The sequence below is a fragment of the Daphnia pulex genome, chromosome 3, assembly GCF_021134715.1.
Source record: "Daphnia pulex isolate KAP4 chromosome 3, ASM2113471v1".
NCBI lineage: Eukaryota > Metazoa > Arthropoda > Branchiopoda > Diplostraca > Daphniidae > Daphnia > Daphnia pulex.
This window is the reverse complement of record NC_060019.1, coordinates 1,442,055-1,465,614: the sequence shown is the minus strand read 5'-3', so window position 1 is coordinate 1,465,614 and position 23,560 is coordinate 1,442,055. Positions and strand designations below refer to the sequence as shown.

The window sequence follows — 23,560 nt, the reverse complement described above, 5'->3', positions numbered from 1 at the left end:
CGGTGACGGCTGGCCGAGTGACCAACTCTACAGGTTGATCAGCATTGAGCACAAGGGCGTCGTAAAATCGAATAAAATTGTGATAATGCTCGACTGTGATCTGTTCGTCGTCGCCGTGAATTCCGCCTCGTGTCACTGGTGTCAAAACCGTCGGAGTGATGCGGTAAAAGTTAGTCCCACAGTTCGACATAGCGTCGAAGGTCCGTGTTGGCCGGTGAACAAGCTGCAAAACAGGTAAGACCTTTATTTTTATGTGGAACTATGAATTGTAAAGTTATAAGGTGTTGATAGATTCTATATTTCTCTCATCTCTGTAATCCAATTCTGCTTCGTATGAAATTTAAATGGTGGCTGTAGCACCATGGTGTAAGAGGCTGGTCTCGTTGTCAGGCTCGATTGCCACGAGAAATTCAGTTGGAAGAAAGTTATCTGGCCACCACCACCAAGTCAAGGTATTAAATTTAATCACCATTACAGAACTTTTTTCATCTAATTCTCCCCTTCCAGAGACCAATAAAGTATAAACGTTCGATGTTACTTACTTTAAAGGACTCAGCCACCTTCCAAGTTCCGTTGGCGACCGGAACTACATCCAGCAGATGAGCAGCCAACATGTAAGGAGGTAGGACATTTTCAGCTTTATCATCGTCGTTACTTCCTCGAGTGTTGTAACTAGTAAATCGTACTCGTTGATGACATTTACTTGAATGGAAGGCGAAGAGTGATGTAAAGGGAACCTGATCGTTTTAGAATTGGCCGTTTTTAAAATCTATTTCGAAAATTTAACTATGCGATTGCTTTGAAGTAGTATATTTACTATTTTTGAGATATTGATGAAGTTGGAGCAAGGCTTTGGTTTATTTCGTTTTTTCTTAATGATTTGACTCTTAATGATGACTCTTCATCAGAAGGAATTCACTATGTTTTGAGAAAAAAAGTTTGATGTTAGTGAAAAATAGAAAATGGCTATAGTATGTTTCGTTGGAAATCTAGAAACGGTTGAGGAATTGATGTAGGCAACCTAGGCCTACCCAACATTTAATTACTAGAAAAACATTCGAGATCTCATCACTTTCGGCTTTGTTTCTACGTGAATTCAAGTCTAACGTGGCCGGTGTTTACTGCAAGGAAAGGAAAGAGTGGAAATGATTTGATCATTGCTTAACATAAACAAAACAATCTAGTGAAAAATGTGTGGCCGTATATGCTAAAGGTATGACACTCCTCATGACATTCCAGCATATTGAAGTTCAGTGTTCAGTCACGTAAGAATAGATTATGCTGATGTCACTTTTTCCCTTAAAATACCAACACAACATAGAAAGTTGACCAAAACTACAAAATTTCATTAATATTTACATAAGTATCAAGGCAATAAGTGAAAGACATTGTTTCCACAGTTATCGTTATTGGTATCTAGTGTATTGAAGTGCCCCATTTCCCATTTAGTTTGATATAATGTCTTAAAACAAATTGTGATGTCTATACTATAGGGTAGTTGTTTACTGTCAGGTGCAATGAAAAAGATAAAGAAGAAAATTAGATTCAAACAAAAAATTCAAACAGATCCTCTGGTTTGTCTTGGTCTGGTGTTCATAGACTGACCCCAAACTGCCATCAACATTTTACTTTGGGTTGCTTTTGATAGTAGAAGCAATCCAGTCTAGGTAGGCGGTTATGCGTGTGTACACACCAGGGTCGCTTGCGCAACCTATTCCGAAGGAAGTGATTCCAACTTGAAATCCGTTAACGAGAATCGGCCCGCCACTGTCACCCTGAAATTAGATAGCAAATCCGCAATATCACTAATAGGGCACTCTTTTTTTTCTTAACTGATGTTTGCTGCATTAAATGACTTACTGGGCAGGCATCCTTTTTGCCAGCATCGTCGGCGGCACACAACATTATAGAACCGTTGAAATAGGCCGGGTTTCCGGATGCATAATAAGTGGTACAATTCTTATTTTCACGAATTTTGATGGTAGTTTTAAGTAGTACCGGCGATTCATCCTCGCCTTTAAAAACGACAAATTAAGTGTCATGAAAATAATGTAGCATTGAAACATTGGAATATTTACTAGAGCCAGTGGCTCCCCATCCAGCAACGACAGCTGACTTGTTCGCGAAAGAGAGTTGGATACTTGACCTCGGCACTAGGTTAACCGGAGCAATGGATAGAACTGTCGCATTTAGGACAATAATAGCAATGTCGTTGTGTCTTCTATACTATTTGGTAAAAGGGATTTTTTAATTAGTAAAAAAAAAGTAACAGCAATAAGATCCTTTGGCTACTTTGCTTCTTCGGTCTCGGGTATAGTTTTGATGTTTAATGAATTTTTTCACTGATCGAGTGACAGATCGAGGTCCACCACCGTCGATCGACAGCGTATTTAAATACAATTCATTTCCACTAAATGAAAAAGAAATTACAAATGCAGGTAAATTTAACTGTTATACTTGTTTTAACGTTTTATGGTCCGCTAAATGTTACATGGGGGCAGTGCAGTGAGCTGCTGTCAAAACGTGGTTAGGTCCGATTAAGGTTCCGCCACATAATAGACCATTCTCTCCCATAGCACTTTCTGAAAATAAACGGGCCTAAAAAATCGAAACGAAAAATCCCGCCAAGATCCCGTAAATTGAATTGAAGTTATTTACATTGTTCGTTTTGTTTTTGAAAGGTGATATTACATAAATAGCCTACCATGTAAGGAAATTCGCCGGCACGCGCTGGGGATCCACCGACGATGGAAACGTTTGGGTGGCCAGTTCCTTTGGTTTTATTCAACATATCAAAGAAATGACAACAGAGCATTTAAGGGAAACTAACAAGTTAAGTTATTTACCTTTGAAAGGCTTGAAAGTTGTCGAGCTGACAAACACCGTGAGAGAACAGAGACAGAAAACCTTGATTGCCGTAATGACATTTTAAGAAAAGCGGATCATCGAATTTTTGACTAGAAGATGTATAAGCGACTTACTTGAATGGCTACGAGATTCATCGTGAATATTGCGACGTGTAGATGAAACTAAACTGGCGATCCCATTGAGGAATACGACAGCTATTTATTTGAATCCAAACTTATGGCTTTATACTGGCAGTAAATGTAGATTTCAGGTGTTTTGTAATGGCCTTCTGCTAACAGCGCTGATGAGTTATTCTAAAGTCTGTTTTTTTTTCAGCCCGCGTGTCATGGTGAAATATTGGAGAGTGTCGGCATTCTCTTTCTCCCTTCGCGTGTTTGTTTGTCGGCCATTTGTGAATGAATATTCTTCTTTTGATTGTGACCGTCCCACGCATTTGAAGGTATTACTGACAGTAACACAGTTGTGTACCATTAATATCTTCAAAAGTTTGAGGCTTCCGGTGACCAATAATCCATATCTGCCTAAAAATCGGTTGCACCTGTGTCGGAGTTCTGCTGAAGTTCCGGTGTAGTTTATTCTTTCAAAAAAGTACACAGCTATGCTTCTATCGAGGCTTTTAGCTTGCACCGATATTTTGAAAGGTGTCGAGCTACTGTATCCGCTTATCCACTAATGGATCGAAAGCATTAATAATCAGTGGGAGAATTTTAGACGAAGCTGTCACAACTACCGTCTATTTAGGCTATATCCGTTTAATCACTGAAAAGATGGATAGTAAAATGACGAGAGGATTACGGATGGCTCAGTAACAGATCGTCGGGTGCGAAATAATATTGATTTAATTGAGAAAGAACTTGGATCACGGTAAAATAACTTATCGTAAGTAGCGTATATCTTTTTCACAGATAGCCGTTCAAGATTAGCATTCTGTATATAGCCCTTTAATAACTTTATTTGGGTTCTACCGCTTTATCGAATCAAGTAGAATAATATTGTCTTTTTCCAATCCACTTGTCACATTGTATTTTCAGTTTTTTCCAAACGTTTTACAATTGAGACACACTGAGTTGTTTTAAATTATTTGATTGGGTCTCATGCGCGGTCACCGCAGTCGGTGATTTTTGAATTCCGGCATGTGCGATGTTGTGCGTCTTAAAGAAAGTCACTCCTGCATTGCCAGAGGTGAGCGGTAGCTTATTTGGCAGCCGCCCGGTCGCCGTAGCAAATGTAGACGAAATAATCACATCGAGTCGGGTGGGGCCAATTTCCAATGTCGAACCACTGCAAACTTGAATCGATGCACAGTAGTTGGGATCTTTCTTCTTCTTTAGCCTGTAATAACCAATTCGAATTATTTCCTATTTTTAGTTTAAAAGAATGGAAAAGATAATTACAAGGGAACACCGAGGGACGTTAAAAGGATAATCGCATGCGCCATAATCCGGACTAAAAGCCGTGCCTGGTGGGCAGTTCTATTTGGAGAAGATAATTTTGTAATTAGAAAGATGCGAATATTGTACAAATCAGAAAAAAAGAATTACTTCAACAGTAGCCACTCCGTTAGTGCAATTGTAAAAAGACGTGCAATTCCCGGGAATTTCAAAGTTACTATTTGGCTTAGGGCAAAGTGGGCAAACTAAACTAGGAGAATAAGTCGTGGATGATGTTGCTGTTATTTCAGTTGTAGTTATTTCTTGATTTGTAGTTGCTTCTTTTTCTGTGGTACTTGTTTCTTGATTTTTTGTTGTCTCAGCTTCTGTTGTTGTGCGCTCGGTTGTTGCAGTGACTTCCGGAGTTGTGCTGTCGAAAATTGTTGTTGTTGTTCCGGAAGTGGAAGATGTTGTGACTGACACTTCGTCCATTGATTCGCATACGAATAAGATGGGGGTGCTGAATTCGTCAACGCAAGGTGTGAGTGTGAACAATGTCAATAAGTCAATAACTTCAGATTTGGATTAACCTTTAATCGATCATTTTTTCTTTGTGATTGTCATTTCTAGAACTGAGTAACGACTATTACTGGATTGCAGGAAGGTACTCCCAAGAAGGTAACAATCGATGGGAGTGAGCTACTGTCGAGTCGTTCCAGCCAATTGATTATTCTAATTGGTGTCCCGGACGTCCCGGTGAACAGCAACGCGCCTGGTAGTTTCGTCTACATGAATTACATCTTCGACAACCTCCTTTTCGGCAAGTTCTATCTGCAGCTTCCCAAACATATCGCTGTCGAGACAATAATTTATAACAATTAAGTTTTCTTCATCGGGACCTTTTCTACATTTTTTTTAACCTCTCCTGTAGAGAAACAATAGCATTTTGCATCCAAGTTCCAGCAAGGGATCGACGTATCGTTTAGCAAAAAGTTTGGGCAAAAATCTTCAAAAAGTCGTCAAAAAGTTCAAAGAAGCAAAATGATCATTTGGACTTAAAAAAAAAGAAAAACTTTTATTCTTTTATAAACTAGCCTACCTTTTGAATCGCCTTCTCTTAGCGATGTTGGAACACTACCGACCCAGCAAAAGATTAGGGTCAGCAAGAATAGTTGCAGAAAATTCTTGCTCATTTTGTGCTTAAAAGATAGAAGCCTTAAAGCTGGAGCTTTAGTGTAAAAATTGTGTCCCTCAATTTAAGCGTCTGTAGCAACAAATAAATAGTCCCTATTTATCTGCTATTTATATAAAAATATAGTTCGATGGGAGATGGTGGTTTAGTTAGATGTGCTTTATCAAAATCTATTGCAATAATCAGTTAACCCGTGGGTTTTTACGTGATCCATTGGGTATTTCCAAATTCCAATGAAGGTTATTTATTAGGCAGGTGAATTTAAAATCCCCTATCCCCTGAAATAGAGTCATGGAGTACAATGAGAAAAAATGGATATATATTTATCGTATTTGATGAATTTTTCCACAGATCCAAGGAGAGATCCATAGGTCCGCCACCAATGGACGACATTCGACAATGTTTTAAAGTTCAATATCATTTTGCTGATGACAAAGAAAAATTACAACTACAGGTAAATATAGCTTTAACTTTTCTTAACAATTTACTGTTCTTCCTCAGTAAAACCTCAAACTCTTTTACTTCTGATTCCACCTTATCGATTAAGGCTGATTAACAGCCCTTTTCCAATCAAAGAGTCGCACCACAAATCGTTTGATTTATTATTTTCCTAAACATTTTCCAAATGAATAGTGTGCGGAAAATCCCTACAACCTATTATTAGTAATTTAGTTTTTTTTTCTTAAATTATTTCAAAAGGTCTCACGCGCGTTCGTAACAGCCAATGTTTTTAAAATGTTGGCATCTACCGTATTGTGCTTCATAAAATCAACCTGCATTGTCAGAGATGTGCTACAACTTATTAATGGTTAAATTTCATTTCGGGAGCGATAGAAGATAAGAGTCATGGAGTACAACGAAAAAATATTTTGAAATAATAATTTATTTTTTATTTATTTTCAGAGCTCTCTGTGGTGACGACTGACCGAGTTACCGCGCCTACAGGTTGATCAGCATTGAGCATAAGGGCGACGTAAAATCGAATAAAATTGTGATAATGCTTGACGGTGATCTTTTCGTCGTCGCCGTGAATTCCGCCTCGTGTCACTGGTGTCAAAACCGTCGGTGTGATTCGGTAGAGATGGTCCGACAGTTCGACATAACGCCGAAGGTCCGTGTTGGCGGGTGAACAAGCTGCAAAGGAGGTAAGAGCATTTTTTTTATTTGTAACTATTGATGTAATGTTGACTAATAGTTATACAACCTGGAGCGATGACACTCGAAGGGTAAATTTGTTTGACGGAACTCGCAATCAAATTAAAAGGCGAAACGTCCTGTCCATAAGGCGAAATGGGTGTTGGAGGATAATAGTCGACCACTTTAATGTGAACCCGAGGATCGTTGATTACTCGACGGTTGTGTTCAATCACTTGACCCAGACTGTCTGCCGGATGGATCCGGTGGTTGAACGTAACAAATTTTAGTCAAATCAAATGAGGTACTGACTGATTTTTTTATAATAATGAGTAGTGTTTGACGTAATACCGTAATTTTGATTTCTTCATTTCTTTCTATTTAAATATTGCGATAATTAGTGTTGTTAGTATTTCTATAACGTGTACCGTACAGGTAATAAATAAAGATAAATATTTAATAAATAAAGGGGAGAAAAAAGAATCCCAAAATTCCCAAATAAGATAATCAAAATGGAGACATCACATTTATTCTCGGTATTAGGTCGAGCGTCGTATTACGTACCTGCGAATGTTTGCTTCTGAAGAAACAGTCCTCTATGAGTCGCCAGATGATGGCGTTAAACACCGGCATGATTGTACCCTCTATGGCCTACACATCACACAACAGATGGACCCATTCGTCTTAACGAATAGCGTATATTCGGACCGACCCTCTAGCGTGACTTTAGATCAAGCATCTCCTCGGACAATACTCCGAAGCACCTGATAACCAATTGGGATTCTAATCTGAGCCTATACCCGCGAACGGGACCTCTGTCTAGAATCGCTAGATTTATATCGAGATTTTACAGTGGCGCCCAAGCGGGTGTGTGAGCAACCAAAGTTGCCCCCTAGGGGAGTTGAACCCTAGTCTTATAGAACGCACGTTACATTGTGACGCCCTATTCAACTCACCCACTCTTCTCCTTTACTAGTAAATAAAAAAATTATGTACATTTTAAGATTTTATAATTAATTTAATTGTTAATTAATTAATTTTTAATTTCTAATCTAATCGCAATATTAAGAAATTTTTTTTTAATAATGATAATTTTTGCGAAAATACTAGAAATAAGATCATACATCATACATCTTATATTATATTCATATGTCTTGCTTTCATTTATAGAAGCTTGTAGCATTTATAGAATGAATTAGAAACCGTGTAATTATAATAGGAATAACATGCACGCTTTCCTATCTGTATGTAGAATTAGTATCGTCAATTTATATGGTAAATGGTACTAATACAATTTTGATTTCATAACAAACTTTTTAAAATTTATTAATGATTTATGTGTGCCTTAAGGACCCGGATGAATTGGCTGGCCATGTGATGCCGGAAGTTGGCGTACCAGTTAATAACAGTTGCCCTTCTCGCGATCTTTTCTTGCAGGTTCATTCTAGACTCGTTAGCAATGACGTCACCCAACTCGTCGTCAAGGGATTCCACAAGTATAAAAGGAGCGTTGTGTTGTTTCAGCAGTCGAAGGGGATCCCCGCCACAATTGTCCACTGCGACGTCTTCTTCGACGACTGGAACGCTGCCAAGAGAAAAGGCCTCGTAAATGCAATAGCTCTCAGCAGAGCTGCCAAGTTCGGACGCGGGACAAAGTGTGAGATCAGAATCCGATACAGCTTGAATGTAATCGCCATAGAATCCCGTACTAAAAAGGATCGATTGTTACGTGAGTTTTTTTTAAATCGGATAAAATTGATTTAGTTTCATATTTTTACGTGTTGCTCATCTTCAAATAGCACAGACTCTCGAGATTCAACTCCTTGAATAATCGAAGAATCGCAGCTCCTTTAGTATTGGCGGTACCGAAAAAGTTGCAGGTAAAAGGTCTTTGTGACAGGATGTCGATTTCGTCGGGAAAGAATAAAGGGAAGTCTCGGTGTCTAAGTTAAAAATGGATTAAACTACAAGAATAAATCGCTCGATTAAAATTAAGTATATTACGTTGCTACTCCGAGAGGCCATTGAAAGATTTCGCTTTCATCTGTTACTAATTTGTCCCGCACTATAAATACTGCGTCAATCGATCCACCGTTGGAAGATAAATAGGGAATGATCCATTGATTTTTACTGCAGTCGCTAATATCTCCTAAAATTACTAGAAAAAGGGTCTTTGGTGTATGAGAAATGAGTATGTCGTTAAGCCACATTTTCTCCTGTTTCAGCTGAGATGACGAGCCATCAATGATTAAAACAAGATTAGGACTGTAAGAGATGATTTCTGATTTTCCTGACTGGAAAGTGAAATTGATCCCATTCACAGTCTTGGTACCCTTGTAAATAACTTGATGTGATAAAAGCTCTTTCTTCCCTTCAATTAAATGATTCCATAAATATTCACCAATAGGGGCTCTGCTTTGAATATCGACTTGGAAGAATGTGCTGGCTGCCGCTGTTGTGGGTACGACGTTATTGCTCCAGGAAATGCGAGATTCAAATTTTTGCAGCTGGTCAGCGGATTCTATCGGCGCTTCATTTCCACGTAGATTGCGCAGCCAAAATAGAACGGCGCAATTCAACAAAATAAAGGGCGCCAGATATTTTATACAAACACGGACTGCACGGTATTTCACAGAGAAAGTCATCTCGGTCGGCACGTTGAAGAGTTCGTTTACGAATGGTTGAATTTTTACTTTCGAATGCTTTTTGTTTTCTTGGGCGTAGCATCCTTTGACGGAAATGAATACTTATTATGTTTCAATATATGAAATTTGAACGCATGACAGCGTTTTTTGAACAGCAGGAAGAAGGTAAACAGAAAAAGCTTTTGGCGTCGTCTGCTATACTGTCAATGCTTTTTGGTTTTCTAGAAGAAATCTTTATCCATATGGCCACACACTTGTGAGTAGAGAACTGTGAACTGTGAAGACGTGATAGTTAACTGTTGTCTTAGACTTAGTTGAATTAATGTTCTCGTTTAAATAGTTGAAAACTGGTCAGAAATGGCTGAGTTCTTGCCTAAGTTGTGTTTAATAAATGTAAAAGGTGGTTTTTTCAAACACCATACTAATTGAATCATCCTATCACAAGGAAAAATGAAAGTGTGATTCAGTATAGTAGACTTAGAACCTGAATTTTGCAGTGTGCCAAGTGAAAGAGTAAGACCACAGACTACAGCCATCACACCGAAGTCAGCATGCTCAGTAATCTAATTGTACTATTTCCAAGCTGTCAATTGCCACACGTGTTTTAGATTTCTTTGTTTTTCCCATCTCTTCATTAAATCTAATCTTAGACTTTTCCTAGTTATGGAATCTAGATGGTGACTGCAGCACTGTGAGGCACTATATTGCAACGAGAAAATTCAGCTGGAAGAAACTTACCCCAAGTCAAGTCACCAAGTCAAGGTATAACAAGTCGACTCACCATAGCTGAACTTTTGTCATCTAATGCTCCTCTTCCATAGATAACACCGTCGATGATACGTCCTTCAAAGGGCTCAGCCACCTTCCAAGTCCCGTTGCGATGTCGACCGGAAATACATCCAGACATCCAGATGAGCAGCCAGCCAGCATGTAAAGGAGGTACGACATTTTCATTTTTACCGTCGTTACTTGCTCGAATTTTGTAAAGTAAGCTGTAGCCGTTGATAACATTTACTTCAATCGAAGGCGAAGAATGAAGTAAAGGGAAACCTGAGATGTCGTTTTAAATTAGGCGGGATTTTTTCCAAAAATTTATGATAATCTGACAAAGAGATGGCGTTGGTATTTACTATTTTTGAGATGTTGATGAAGTTGGAGCAAGGCCTCGGTCTCGAATACATCACGCTCCCAGGAAATTGTCTGAATGGTCAAGGCTTTGGCTAATCGTTCAGCACGTTGATGAATTCTTTCTCGATCGAGTTGAGGAAGTGACGCCCCATCTTTCCTGTTCATATCCCATTGTAATTGCTTCTGTCTGCTGGTCACCGTGTTCAGGCCTAGCAAAACGGCGATGAGACTTATCGCCGACACTACGATAACCACGAAAACTTTGCTGCACATTTTAACTACTGGTCCCTCTTTCTGCTTTCTATGGCGTTGGGAATGCGATTGTGTTTCCTTATCTTCACATTCAATGATTGCGTTCGTTTATTGTTTTGAAGCCCTTTTCACTTATCGATCCGATTTCTGACATTTGTTGAGTTGGTCGTCCCGCCATCTATTCATACATTCACACAGTTTTTTAACCTGTCAATACTCAATAGATGGCAGACCATCAGTCGTGAATTGGGCAATATTATTTGAAATTGGTTCCCATTCCCAATATCAATGCAAAATTGTTAAGAAATTGGTTTGTGAGCTTGGTGGCTACTCTTAACTCTTAAGAAGACATAAGTTTGCAATTCACTATCTCAAAATTCAAGGCACATTTTTGAATCCCCTTTTGGACGTGCTGTATTTTATGTTACGGTGCTTTACGCGGAAATGTTACGAGAAATGTTGTATATAACTTATTCTTTACTCTTTTTTTTAGCTTCAGGGTGGGAGGAGGCACTATAGGGGTATCAGGGAACATAAGGCGCAAGGAGTGAAAGATAAAGAAAAATAAGAGAGCTACCGAGAAGAGTGATCCAATGATCCGCACGCTCCATTTAGACGCCGAAGAACGCGGGAGTGTTGTGCCCGCACTTTTCTCTTTCTTGGAAGTTGTTGCCAGCACAGTCTGAGAGTAGAGGTAGAAAGCCTTTCCGTGTCTGTCAATCAAGTAATAGGTCCAACCGTCGGGGCAACAGCCGGCCGCCATGCTTTTGATTCTTTCATTTTTATTAACTAAAACATATAAACGACACATAAAGTAGCGCCAATATGATTTGGAATAAAAACACGCGAAACGGGTGAAAAGTTTCATCGATTGTTCTTCATTAACTGGACACAATATCACCAAACAATATAAGATAAAAAGAAACAAATTTGCTGTACTGATTCATACGAGTTGTAAAAATTGTTCTTCGCTTTAAATTTTACGATCTTGTTTAATTGGTTATATTCGGTTAAATTAGAAAAATAGTTGACTTTAATTAATTCGTTAAATAAAAACGCAGTTTTTGTCGATTTAAATTTTTGTTTTTAGAGCATCAATTAAGGTAAACAAATTAAAAAGTTAAGTAAAGAGCGGGTAAAGAGTCCCATTCTCTCAATCAGGAAAAGATACCAGAACCCGATGATTATTCCAATGTTTTTCAATGTTTATTCCAATGTTTATCGCGATGTTTATTCTAACTTGATTCGTTTGCTCACTGGGTTGTATGGATGTTGATAAATTAATTGTAAGATTTCATCGCGATTTTCTTTGTAATATTTCGCCTTGAAAAAGGTGACCGTTTCTGGAGTCACATTTAATCCACTTTGCATCAGAAGACCCATAATTTCTTTAAAATTTTCTTTTTGGTAATTTTGGTACAACACAGAGAGAGCATTACTTCCGTTCTTGATTTTGCAATTGACATCAATCCCGTTTTCAATTAAAATTCGAATTATGTCAATTAAATTTTCGTTTTGATAAAGGTGACACAATAAAGTAAGAGCATTATTTCCCTCGTTGGTTTTGCAATTGACATCGATTCCATTTTCAATCAAAAGTCGAATGATGTCAATTAAATTTTCCTTTTGATAATTGCCGCACAAAAAAGTGAGAGCATTATTTCCGTACTTGCCTTTGCAATTGACTTCAACTCCATTTTCAATCAAAAGTCGAATGATGTCAATTAAATTTTCCTTTTGATAATTGCCGCACAAAAAAGTGAGAGCATTATTTCCGTACTTGCCTTTGCAATTGACTTCAACTCCATTTTCAATCAAAAGTCGAATGATGTCAATTAAATTTTCCTTTTGATAATATTCACACAATAAAGTGAGCGCATTCCATCCGTCTTTGTTTTTGCAATTTCCTTCGATTCCATTTTCAATCAGAAGTCGAATTATGTCCATTAAATTTTCGTTTTGATAATATTCACACAATAAAGTGAGAGAATTGTCTCCGTCTTTGTTTTTGCAATTGACTTCAATTCCATTTTCAATTAAAAGTCGAATTATGTCCATTAAATTTTCGTTTTTATACCATCTGCACAATAAAGTGAGCGCATTCCATCCGTTGTTGTTTTTTAAATTGACTTCGATTCCATTTTCAAGAAAAAGTCGAATAATGTCAATTAAATTTTCCTTTTGATAATTGCGGCCCAATATAGTGAGAGCGTTATCTCCGTCTTTGTTTTTGCAATTGACTTCGACTCCATTTTCAATCAAAAGTCGAATTATGTCCATAAAATTTTCGTTTTGATAATATTCACACAATAAAGTGAGAGAATTGTCTCCGTCTTTGTTTTTGCAATTGACTTCAATTCCATTTTCAATTAAAAGTCGAATTATGTCCATTAAATTTTCGTTTTGATAATATTCACACAATAAAGTGAGCGCATTCCATCCGTCTTTGTTTTTGCAATTTCCTTCGATTCCATTTTCAATCAGAAGTCGAATAATGTCAATTAAATTTTCCTTTTGATAATTGCGGCACAATATAGTGAGCGCATTCCACCCGTCTTTGTTTTTGCAATTTCCTTCGATTCCATTTTCAATCAGAAGTCGAATTATGTCCATTAAATTTTCGTTTTGATAATATTCACACAATAAAGTGAGAGAATTGTCTCCGTCTTTGTTTTTGCAATTGACTTCAATTCCATTTTCAATTAAAAGTCGAATTATGTCCATTAAATTTTCGTTTTTATACCATCTGCACAATAAAGTGAGCGCATTCCATCCGTTGTTGTTTTTTAAATTGACTTCGATTCCATTTTCAAGAAAAAGTCGAATAATGTCAATTAAATTATCGTTTTGATAATGACGACATAAAAAGAAAAGAGTATTCCATCCGTCGTTGTGTTTGCAATTGACGTTGATTCCATTTTCAATCAAAAGTTGAATGATTTCAATTAAATTTTCCTTTTGATAAAATTCACTTAATAAAGTGAGGGCATTCGATCCGGCGTTAGTTATGCAATTGACGTCGATTCCATTTTCAATCAAAAGTCGAATGATGTCAATTAAATTTTCGTTTTTATACCATCTGCACAATAAAGTGAGCGCATTCCATCCGTTGTTGTTTTTTAAATTGACTTCGATTCCATTTTCAAGAAAAAGTCGAATAATGTCAATTAAATTTTCCTTTTGATAATTGCGGCCCAATATAGTGAGAGCGTTATCTCCGTCTTTGTTTTTGCAATTGACTTCGACTCCATTTTCAATCAAAAGTCGAATTATGTCCATAAAATTTTCGTTTTGATAATATTCACACAATAAAGTGAGAGAATTGTCTCCGTCTTTGTTTTTGCAATTGACTTCAATTCCATTTTCAATTAAAAGTCGAATTATGTCCATAAAATTTTCGTTTTGATAATATTCACACAATAAAGTGAGAGAATTGTCTCCGTCTTTGTTTTTGCAATTGACTTCAATTCCGTTTTCAATCAAAAGTTGAATTATGTCAATTAAATTTTCGTTTCGATAATGGCGACACAATAAAGTGAGAGCCTTCCATCTGTCGTTGTTTTTGCAATTGACTTCAATTCCATTTTCAATCAAAATTCGAATGATGTCAATTAAATTTTCCTTTTGATAATTGCGACACAATAAAGTGAGAGCATTTTTTCCGTCTTTGTCTTTGCAGTTGATATCGATCCCTTTGTCAACCAAAAAATGAATCATTGCAACAATATTTAGGTTCTTAAAAGTTTAGAAATGTTACCGTTTCTATCCAGTGAATTGATGTTGGCTCGTCCATTTTTGATCAGGAGATTAAGTATTTCTACCACATAATCACTATTATTTTTGTTTTCCGCTAACAACAGTAGTGGTGTCAATCCATTTTGATCTTTTGCGTTTATATCCACGCCTTCTTGTATCAGTTCTTCAATTTTTATCACACTTCTATGCCTTTTCTCAAGTAAAGTGAACATCTGTGATGAATTTTAAAATATAAACTTTTCAGGAAAATTAATAAAAGCAAGAAATAGTTCTATTGGCTATTAACAATGACTGGCGCGATTTGTGTGAATAAATAGTTGTTAAGACAACGCGTTTATTACCGTACCTCTTTTACCCTTCCCTCCTTTTCTTCTTCGAGGAGTGCAACGACATCGGACGATGCAATTCGGTTCTCTGGTGCTTTTTCTAACATTTTTTGGATTATATTACGAATTTTTTTCCTTTCTATAAAAAAACGAATGTCTGTTTGACTACATTTATATTCGTAATTTTGTTTAATTGTTTTTTATATTTACTGGGAAGGTAGGCCGGTTTTTTCGTTCGTACGTTCATTGGAATTTGAATACTTGAGGTGCCAAAGGGATGAACCCCTTCCGAAAGGAAGTAGCCAAAGACGAGACCCTCTGCAAATACATCGCTCTTGACGGTTCCTCTTTTCTGAGTTTTTTTTTTTGCAAAACTGGCCTCGTCCATTAGTTCCAATATTTCTGGTGCTAACCAATTGAATGTTCCCCTCACTCCACTCATGGTGAAAGTTCCATTTTCGTTCACACTTTTGCTGAAACCGAAGTCAGCCCATTTCATCAAAACCTGCTTAGTGTTTGGATTCACCCAAATGAGAACGTTCTCTGGCTTAATGTCGCGATGGATTAATTCCATTGTGTGTATGTACTCGAGTCCTTTAGCCAATTGGAGAAGAACTTCCATTTTTTGCGGCATTGGGCCACGGTATTTTTTCGGATCATTTTCTTTAAGAAATAGTTGATCCAAAGAGGCATTGCACAGTTCAAGGGCAAAACACCTAAAAAAAAGTTGAGATTTTATACTGTACTTGAAATTTTTACGCCAAGCTAGTCCAATTTGTTTAAGTACTTGAAGTCTTCGTCCTCCTCAACGTGGAATAACTTGACGACATTTTCATGATCAAAAGCTATTTGCATATTTAACTCTCCTTTACTGCTCGCGGCATGATCTAAAGGAATTCGTTTGATGGCTACTTTAGTTTCACCCCAAACACCTTCATAAACAATGCCGTATTTTCCTTTTCCTAAAATCTTCTCACGATTAATGGTCAACTGATGGTTGGATTGGATGGATGATGGTGAACTGAACAACAACACACCTGTCCAAGGTGAACTAGCTGCCATTTTTTTTTTCTGAAACACTATTTGGGTTTAGTTCTTCACTTAAGGATGCGAGAAATATAACTAGTGTCTATAGTATGCTTTATTCATTCGACTGAGAAAACTTGCTATCAACCGGGTTTTATCTATGATAAGGATTATGATAAGGATAGTACACAGAGTGAGATGCGTTGCAGTAACTTCTGCTATTGCTGTTATCTGCATGAAATCGACCAAACCTGGCCCTCTCTTGAGAAGACTTATAATGTCTTTCTTGAAATATCGGCATACGATGTTGAATGCGTTATAACGTAGATGTTTGGGTTGCAGTGGAATTTTGTTCCGTTTCCAATGAAAAATTTGACTATGTCACCCAGATTTTCTTGTTGTAATTAAGACATAACACGGGTAAAGCGTCGTAAGCTTATTCGTGACTGCAAGTGATCACGAATCCCTTAAGTAGCCTAATAGCGAGCTATCGGCACGGCCACGCCTTTGAAAATTTTATTAAGTTACCAAAATAAATATGAAAGAGACTAAGACGAGCGACGACGATGATGGGTTGCCCTGACGACGAAAAATTTGAAAACAAACGGTAATACAGCATGCGTAAAGTTCCATCGCTTTGCTTCAAGCCTCGTTGTCGATAATATTTAATTCTTAATTCTTCCATGCCTGATTATTGCTGGAAAAAAAATTCCTGATCGTTTGATTTGTTCATTCAGCGGTTTTTAATCGATTAAAATCTAAACATCTACGAAAAATTTTGCATTAAATAAAGGACGAATACGACGGTCAGATATCTTTCAATTCAATGAATTCAGAAAAAAGGGATACAAAAAACCAAAGTTTATTCGAATTTCATTCGTTTGGTCACAGGTTCATCTGAATGTTGTTGATCAAGCAATAACAAGATTTCATCGCGATTTTCTTTGTGGTATTTTTCCTTGAAAAAGGTGACCGTTTCTGGAGTCACATTTAATCCACTTTGCATCAGAAGACCCGTAATTTCTTTTAGATTTTCTTTTTGGTAATTTTGGTACAACAGTGTTAGAGCATTACTTCCGTACTTGGTTTTGCAATTGACATCAATCTCGTTTTCAATTAAAAGTCGAATTATTTCAATTAAATTTTCGTTTTGATAATGTTCACACAAAAGGGTGAGAGCATTTGATCTTCGCCCGTTGGTGTGATGGAGTTCAATCTTGTTTACAATTAAAAGTCGAATTATATCAATTAAATTTTTGTTTTGATAATGTTCACACAAAAGAGTGAGAGCATTTGACCTTCGCCAGTTTTCGCAATTAACTTTGATTCCACTTTTAATCAAAATTCGAATAATGTCAATTAAATTTTCGTTTTGATAATATTCACACAATAAAGTAAGAGCATTACTTTGGTACCGGTGCTTCGTTGTGCAATTGACTTCGATTCCATTTTCAATCAAAAGTTGAATGATGTCAATTAAATTTCCCTTTTGATAATATTCACTCAATAAAGTGAGAGCGTTGTCTCCGTCGTTGTTTTCGCAATTGACTTCAATTCCATTTTCAATTAAAAGTCGAATGATGTCAATTAGATTTTCGTTTTGATTATTGCGACACAATAAAGTGAGAGCATTCCATCCTTCCTTGTTTATGTTATTGACTTCAATTCCATTTTCAATCAAAAGTCGAATGATGTCAATTAAATTTTCGTTTTGGTAATGTTCACACAAAAGAGTGAGTGCATTACTTCGGTACCGGTGCTTGGTTATGCAATTGACTTCAATTCCATTTTCAATCAAAATTCGAATGATGTCAATTAAATTTTCCTTTTGATAATTGCGACACAATAAAGTGAGAGCATTTTTTCCGTCTTTGTCTTTGCAGTTGATATCGATCCCTTTGTCAACCAAAAAATGAATCATTGCAACAATATTTAGGTTCTTAAAAGTTTAGAAATGTTACCGTTTCTATCCAGTGAATTGATGTTGGCTCGTCCATTTTTGATCAGGAGATTAAGTATTTCTACCACATAATCACTATTATTTTTGTTTTCCGCTAACAACAGTAGTGGTGTCAATCCATTTTGATCTTTTGCGTTTATATCCACGCCTTCTTGTATCAGTTCTTCAATTTTTATCACACTTCTATGCCTTTTCTCAAGTAAAGTGAACATCTGTGATGAATTTTAAAATATAAACTTTTCAGGAAAATTAATAAAAGCAAGAAATAGTTCTATTGGCTATTAACAATGACTGGCGCGATTTGTGTGAATAAATAGGAGTTAAGACAACGCGTTTATTACCTCTATTGCCTTGCCTTCCTTTTCTTCTTTGAGTAGTGCAACGACGTCGGACGATGCAATTCGATTATCTGGTTCTTTGTCTAACATTTTTCTGATTATGTTACGAATTTTTTTCCTCTCTATATATTAAAAAAACGAAATGTTTATTTGATTATTATATTTATAATCGAAATTTTGTTTAATTGTTTAAAATATTTACTGGGAAGGTTGGCTGGTTCCATTTTTCCTACGTTTATTGGGATTTGTATATTTGAGGTGCCAAAAGGATGAACCCCTTCCGAAAGGAAGTAGCCAAAGACGAGGCCTTCTGCAAATACATCGCTCTTGACGGTTCCTCTTTTCTTATCTTCGTTATCAGTAGAGCTATCCTCGTCCATTAGTTTCAATATTTCTGGTGCTAACCAATGTAATGTTCCCCTCACTCCACTCATGGTGAAAGTTCCCCTTTCGTTGACTTGTTTACTGAAACCAAAATCAGCCCATTTCATTAAAACCTGCTTAGTTTGTGGGTTCACCCAAATGAGAACGTTCTGTGGCTTGATGTCGCGATGGACTAATCCATTTTTGTGTATATGCTCGAGTCCTTTAGCCAACTGGAGTAGGACTTCTGCCTCTGACGGCATTGGGCCACTGTACTTTTCTGGGTCATCTCCTTTAAGAAATAGTTTGTCCAAAGAGGCCTTACACAATTCAAGGACAAAAAATCTGAAAAGAAAATATAGCTTTAAATATTTTTCAAATAATAATCCGAAAACAGTAATTTTTGAATACTTAAAGTTTGTGTCTTTCTCATCATGAAACAACTTGATGACGTTTTCATGATCAAATTTTTTTAGCGCGTTCACTTCTCGTTCATTGCTGATCGTGGCATGATCTAAAGGAATTCTTTTGATGGCTACTTGATTTCCACGCCAAACGCCTTCATAAACAATGCCGTATTTTCCTTTTCCTAAAATTTTCGCACGATCAATAGTCAACATGTTAACAAGTGAACTCTACTGCCATTTGGCTAAAAATAACTTAACATGTTTTCTTCGAATTTCACTGAATTTCACCCAAGGCGTGGGCCTTAGAACGAGAAATGTAACAATGCGAACTGAAAAACCCCTACCTATACCCACTCGTTTTTTAATACAATAAGTTGATAAACACGTCGCTAGATAGATAAAAAAGTTACGTGCCTGTAGCTACTTTTATCATCTCGTCTATTTGAAAGGAAAATTATATGGCATCTATGTGGCCGTTACATTACACACTTGATAACTTAACAGGCATATTTTTTTTTCAATTTTTGCTTATTAGCAACTCATCATTCAGTTTCTGTTATTTTCTTCTTATTGGCGATAGATAGCCTACTTTGCTCCCTCTTCAATAAAAAAAAATTATCATAATAATTACCACATAGTTTGTCACACGGTTATGTTTTTTTTTAATTGTCAAAAATAATTGTTGAACAAGTGGTGGTGATAAGTCTCGTTTAAACGCCACAGTCGATGTAATTGATTTTTTGTCGTTATCTAAATTTACGAAAAGCGGTGTAACGGAAACTTTATCCGCGCTAGCCCGCACAATTTACAAACCCACGAGGCAGAACGGCGATTAAGAGAAACGAAGAATCATAATCCACAAATGAAAAAGCCAATAATCGCTTACTTTTATAGTGCTTAGGAAGTTGGTCAATCGTGTGTTCTGTTATGTTCTTTTGTCGCTGAACCATTTGGTAAACTGACATTAATTAAAATTCGGCTCCTTTTTTGTCCATAGAGTCCAATGATTTTAAACATGTTGATTTTCTTATAATATTGGCATATAATGTTGAAGGCGTTGCAGATCTCTCTTCCCATTTGAATTCTGGCATAGAAATCTAACGCCCTGCTGGGTTTAGTTTTTTTAAACTGTTATCTATTATCACTACTGCCTACTGGAGCAGTTGACACATAAAAACCAACCAGTGCGGGCTTAATGGATTGGACTTTTGGAAAAATGAACGGTGTTCAAGTCATAATTATCTTATCTATTGAAAAATGTACTGTTTGAAAACGGAGTACGGAGTTGAAAACGGCTGATATTCCTTACATTACAATACGATGTTATGATTGTTTTCGAAACCAATGAAACTTTGTCGTCTCTAAGCTTAGCATTGAAATATACTATACCTTGAATAGGCTAATAGGATTTCGCTTTTTCAGTATAATTTGCGCACAATAAAATGAGAGCACTCATCCTGTATTTGGTTTTGCAATTGATTGCACCACAAAATGAGAGCATTTCTACCCTTGATGATGCGAGAAATATAACAGTTTCCCTGTAAATTTATTCTACTGATAAAAGTTGTTTACTTGTAAATTAAACTGATAAAAGTACCTTTAACTTGTTTTTCGATGATAACTTAATAAGCCTTGTCAGTCTTGAAATACAGAAATATTACTTTTTTTGTGGTCACTTTTATTGCCTTTGTTCATTTTGAAATAGATCGACTCAGCATACCTCCATAGGCCTACCGTCATTCTTGATAACTGATAAGACATTATTTAAAAGTTTTTCTGCTCTAAGCAACTAATTTATTTATTTTTATATTTTTTTGCTGTTGTGATGATGCTTTCGATGTTAAAATAAGCTGGTTAAGTTAAAACTATGTTGGGTTTCTTAAAATATCGGCAAGAACTGCAAGAGTGAAGTTGAGGGTGTTGCAGATTTGTCTTTCCATTTGAATTCTGGCATAGGAACCTAAGCCCCAGTAAGAATTTGTTTTTTGAAACTAGTATCTGCTGTAGCAATTGACATAAAAACATTTCCGCAATGAATTAGACATGAATTGAATCAGACGATTTGGCAAACGAAGTCACTTGGGGTTGCGATGTCGAATTCCTTCATCGCAACACGAATTCCTCCCCGGCCCGTTCCTCCCATTTTCGATTAGATTTATTCATTTTATTTATATAATAATCATTTGTAATCATAATTCTATCAACATTTATATTTTTACGTATCTGTTTAACAACTTTCAAGTCAATACATTTATTTAAAGAAACTTGTATTCTTGCTTGTATTAGATGAAAACGTTGATTCCGCTACAAATATCGGCAAGTCTCAACTTCCATTTTTACTGAATCGTAGGCTACTCCGGCTCTAGTTTTCTTTACATAATACTATTATGTTATGGTCCTTTACTCCTTTTTGAAACTGATGAAACTTTGGCGTCCCTTAAGCTAAAGCACTGAAATACTACCTTGAATAAGATTTTTTTATATGGTTTGCTAGTAGGCCTAAACAGCACGAACACATTTTTGTTTAGCAATATTCGGCAATATTTTGTAGTCATGCCATTCCATTTTGAGAACAAAAATGACAGCTGCCCATTTTAACAACAGTTTATTTGATTGGGATCATTAATTTTTCATATCATTTTTGTATCACATTTTTAGGTAGCACCAACAATGCTGTGCAGAAGACCAAAGCAGCGTGGCAAAAGTGCTGTTGCAATCACGTTGCTTGATTCTCTGTCAAATAGCCACCAGCCCACCAGTACCGCGTACTTCTCATCCATGTAAAAATAAAATCTGTAACTCGCAAGTTAATTTTCAATAATTAATCAATGTTTTCTGTTTCATAATAGAAGAGAGGACATCTATCGGGTCGCATAAGTCATGCTACTTTTTTTGTATCAACCAGACCCGATGAACTGGCACACACCAACGTCAACGTCAACGTAGATCTTCCTAACGTGAGTACCTCCATTCGCTATTTGTTTTGGGGGGAAATGCGTTCATTTCGTTTTTTTTTCCGGCTTTGCACATCACTAGTACTAGATACTTTTGGTTAGCCTGTTGGTAGTTCGACATAATCAAAAGGAGTATAGTTTTAATCCATCAATCAGCATTTCCTTTCCCCCCTTTTTTATGGCGAAGGAATTTGTCTTCTTGATTTATGTCCAGTCTAATGAGAATAGTTTTAACTCCTGTGACTTAGTTCAATTAGACCTCTCATTAAAAAGCTTGTTGAAAATTTGAACTTATTTTAACCAAATAATTCATTTTCTTCTAGCCTACTCATAACTCCGCATTGGCCAGCACGATTGGTTTTTTCTGCATTCTTTGTAATTTTTCTTGCTGTTTTGAAGAGGAAATGGCTATGTTTTTTTTTCGTGTTTTATCCACATCTTTTATCACAAGTCGCAATGCATTAGCAGTACTTGGCAAGTATTTTCGCGAATAGGAATACGCGGGAATACGAAAGCCCTTTTTACCGTATGGCTCGTCTAAAGTGCCTTGCATTTTATGTGCAAATGCAATCAATTTTGTTTTCTTGTTTTTTTTTCTTCTTCTTCTTAGTGTAAGAGTGGTGCTGGTGCTGGAGCGGTATTTTCGTACCTAGCCTTGTCATTGGAAGCATCAATTTGATATCCACACCTTCTTATATCTTGCGAATCGCAATTTTTCCTCAGTTTAAGAAGGGTGTTTTCTCTTTACGCGTTTTTAACATTCAAGTTCACGATAGCTTGAAGCGATATCGTGTATAGTTGTCAATCGCTAACAAAACTCGTCGTTGCGTTATAACCTTGATTTCTGGCTTGGATGAATTTACTACAAAGTTCTTATGGGAGAATTTTACAAAACAAGAAGCGACTCAGATTTCCATTAATAAAATGTATTGCAGTCAGTCAGACTTAGTCCAAAGTCTGCCCATTTCATTATGACTTGGCCATCCTTAGAATCCACCCAGATAAGGACGTTCTCTGGCTTGATGTCGTGGTGGGTCATTCCCATTTTGTGAATGTATTTTAATCCCTGGGCTAATTGATAAAGAACGTCTTCTCGCGGAGGCATTCGCCTGCGACACTTTTTGGAATCGTCGTCTTGCAGGAATAATTTGTCCATCGAGGCTTCGCACAGTTCAAGCGCAAAATATCTAACAGAATCAATCAAATATCCTTATCTTTTACAACTGAATCTTATTATCGTGAATTGTTACCTGAAATCTGTGTCGTTTTCGGCGTGATAAATTTTTATGATGTTTGGATGCTTCAAATTTTGAAGTGCTTCCTCTTCTTTTTCGCTGCTGTCAAGATGCACCAGCTGAAGTCGCTTGACGGCCACTGGTATGCGATTCGGACCCCAAAAGCCCTTATAGACGATTCCATATCCTCCTTGCCCTAAGATTGCTTCGCGTTGTATTTCCATTTTTTTTTTCGGTTCTTCAAGAGACATAATTCACTTTTGAAATCGAATTAAATGAGAGAATGTGTTGTAATGAAAAAGACTGAGGCGTGGCACAGAATGACGCAGCACAGTTAATAACGTGATGCTGGGATCATCGATTTAAGTTACAGTGATGCCACTCCGAAAATATAGACAAATTTCTCTCCTTATCTTTAACGAAAACCTGCTCAAAACTTGTGTCTTTTAGGTAGGTATGTGGCCCTAGTAGTCGGATTTATCGCGTCTGGGATCAGGTTGGCTAAAATAAAAAATACAAAAAACTGGAAAAACGGGTAGACATATCAGAGTATTATAAACATGGAGTAACCAAAGACAAATTTTTTGTCGCATTTGGTTTTAGACA

The 23,560-nt window shown here is 36.7% G+C and overlaps 4 protein-coding genes and 1 long non-coding RNA gene across 6 annotated transcripts; 1 reads left to right on the top strand and 4 right to left on the bottom strand.

The window, feature by feature from the left end:
* Positions 1–14: 14 nt before the first annotated feature.
* Positions 15–4,764, top strand: LOC124190959. 2 transcript variants are annotated; one of them, XR_006873211.1, is made up of 4 exons: positions 15–234; positions 358–452; positions 510–622; positions 4,652–4,764. It is a non-coding gene; the product is annotated as an uncharacterized LOC124190959 (long non-coding RNA). The 2 variants fall into 2 exon arrangements; XR_006873210.1 differs by lacking the exon at positions 4,652–4,764 and having other exon boundaries at positions 510–1,219.
* LOC124190956 (trypsin-1-like) lies at positions 1,401–3,069 on the bottom strand. The gene is made up of 8 exons (XM_046583844.1): positions 2,982–3,069; positions 2,847–2,907; positions 2,705–2,772; positions 2,492–2,598; positions 2,293–2,410; positions 2,079–2,226; positions 1,861–2,015; positions 1,401–1,775 (listed from the first exon to the last, which is right to left on the bottom strand). The coding sequence occupies exons 1-8, from the start codon at positions 3,000–3,002 to the stop codon at positions 1,626–1,628; spliced, it is 828 nt and encodes a 275-aa protein (XP_046439800.1). The 5' UTR covers positions 3,003–3,069; the 3' UTR covers positions 1,401–1,625.
* A 2,364-nt stretch (positions 4,765–7,128) lies between the features above and the next one.
* LOC124190954 (ribitol-5-phosphate xylosyltransferase 1-like) lies at positions 7,129–10,836 on the bottom strand. The gene is made up of 4 exons (XM_046583842.1): positions 10,340–10,836; positions 8,569–10,259; positions 8,343–8,507; positions 7,129–8,272 (listed from the first exon to the last, which is right to left on the bottom strand). Exons 2-4 carry the CDS (start codon positions 9,207–9,209, stop codon positions 7,891–7,893), a joined length of 1,188 nt encoding a protein of 395 aa, XP_046439798.1. The 5' UTR covers positions 9,210–10,259; positions 10,340–10,836; the 3' UTR covers positions 7,129–7,890.
* A 3,840-nt stretch (positions 10,837–14,676) lies between these two features.
* On the bottom strand, positions 14,677–15,878 carry LOC124190955 (serine/threonine-protein kinase/endoribonuclease IRE1-like). Its single transcript, XM_046583843.1, has 2 exons — positions 15,459–15,878; positions 14,677–15,387 (listed from the first exon to the last, which is right to left on the bottom strand). Exons 1-2 carry the CDS (start codon positions 15,731–15,733, stop codon positions 14,811–14,813), a joined length of 852 nt encoding a protein of 283 aa, XP_046439799.1. The 5' UTR covers positions 15,734–15,878; the 3' UTR covers positions 14,677–14,810.
* A 681-nt stretch (positions 15,879–16,559) lies between these two features.
* On the bottom strand, positions 16,560–23,405 carry LOC124189836 (calcium-dependent protein kinase 2-like). Its single transcript, XM_046582311.1, has 6 exons — positions 22,970–23,405; positions 22,665–22,906; positions 18,770–18,947; positions 18,198–18,703; positions 17,999–18,117; positions 16,560–16,802 (listed from the first exon to the last, which is right to left on the bottom strand). The coding sequence occupies exons 1-6, from the start codon at positions 23,203–23,205 to the stop codon at positions 16,560–16,562; spliced, it is 1,524 nt and encodes a 507-aa protein (XP_046438267.1). The 5' UTR covers positions 23,206–23,405.
* Between the last annotated feature and the right edge of the window lie 155 nt (positions 23,406–23,560).

Bases quoted from the DNA above. Each gene is read 5' to 3' on its own strand.
- LOC124190955 (XM_046583843.1), bottom strand. From the start codon at position 15,733: ATGGCAGCTAGTTCACCTTGGACAGGTGTGTTGTTGTTCAGTTCACCA. The intron at 15,388-15,458 runs GTACTTAAACAA...ACTTTTTTTTAG, and splicing joins GAGGAGGACGAAGACTTCAA to GTGTTTTGCCCTTGAACTGT.
- LOC124189836 (XM_046582311.1), bottom strand. From the start codon at position 23,205: ATGTCTCTTGAAGAACCGAAAAAAAAAATGGAAATACAACGCGAAGCA. The intron at 22,907-22,969 runs GTAACAATTCAC...TGATTCTGTTAG, and splicing joins GAAAACGACACAGATTTCAG to ATATTTTGCGCTTGAACTGT. The intron at 18,704-18,769 runs GTATTCAAAAAT...TTTTCTTTTCAG, and splicing joins GAGAAAGACACAAACTTTAA to ATTTTTTGTCCTTGAATTGT.
- LOC124190956 (XM_046583844.1), bottom strand. From the start codon at position 3,002: ATGAATCTCGTAGCCATTCAA. The intron at 2,016-2,078 runs GTAAATATTCCA...TCGTTTTTAAAG, and splicing joins ATGGGGAGCCACTGGCTCTA to GCGAGGATGAATCGCCGGTA. The intron at 1,776-1,860 runs GTAAGTCATTTA...ATCTAATTTCAG, and splicing joins GCAAAAAGGATGCCTGCCCA to GGTGACAGTGGCGGGCCGAT.
- LOC124190954 (XM_046583842.1), bottom strand. From the start codon at position 9,209: ATGACTTTCTCTGTGAAATACCGTGCAGTCCGTGTTTGTATAAAATAT. The intron at 8,508-8,568 runs GTAATATACTTA...TTTTTAACTTAG, and splicing joins TGGCCTCTCGGAGTAGCAAC to ACACCGAGACTTCCCTTTAT. The intron at 8,273-8,342 runs GTAAAAATATGA...GATCCTTTTTAG, and splicing joins TATTTGAAGATGAGCAACAC to TACGGGATTCTATGGCGATT.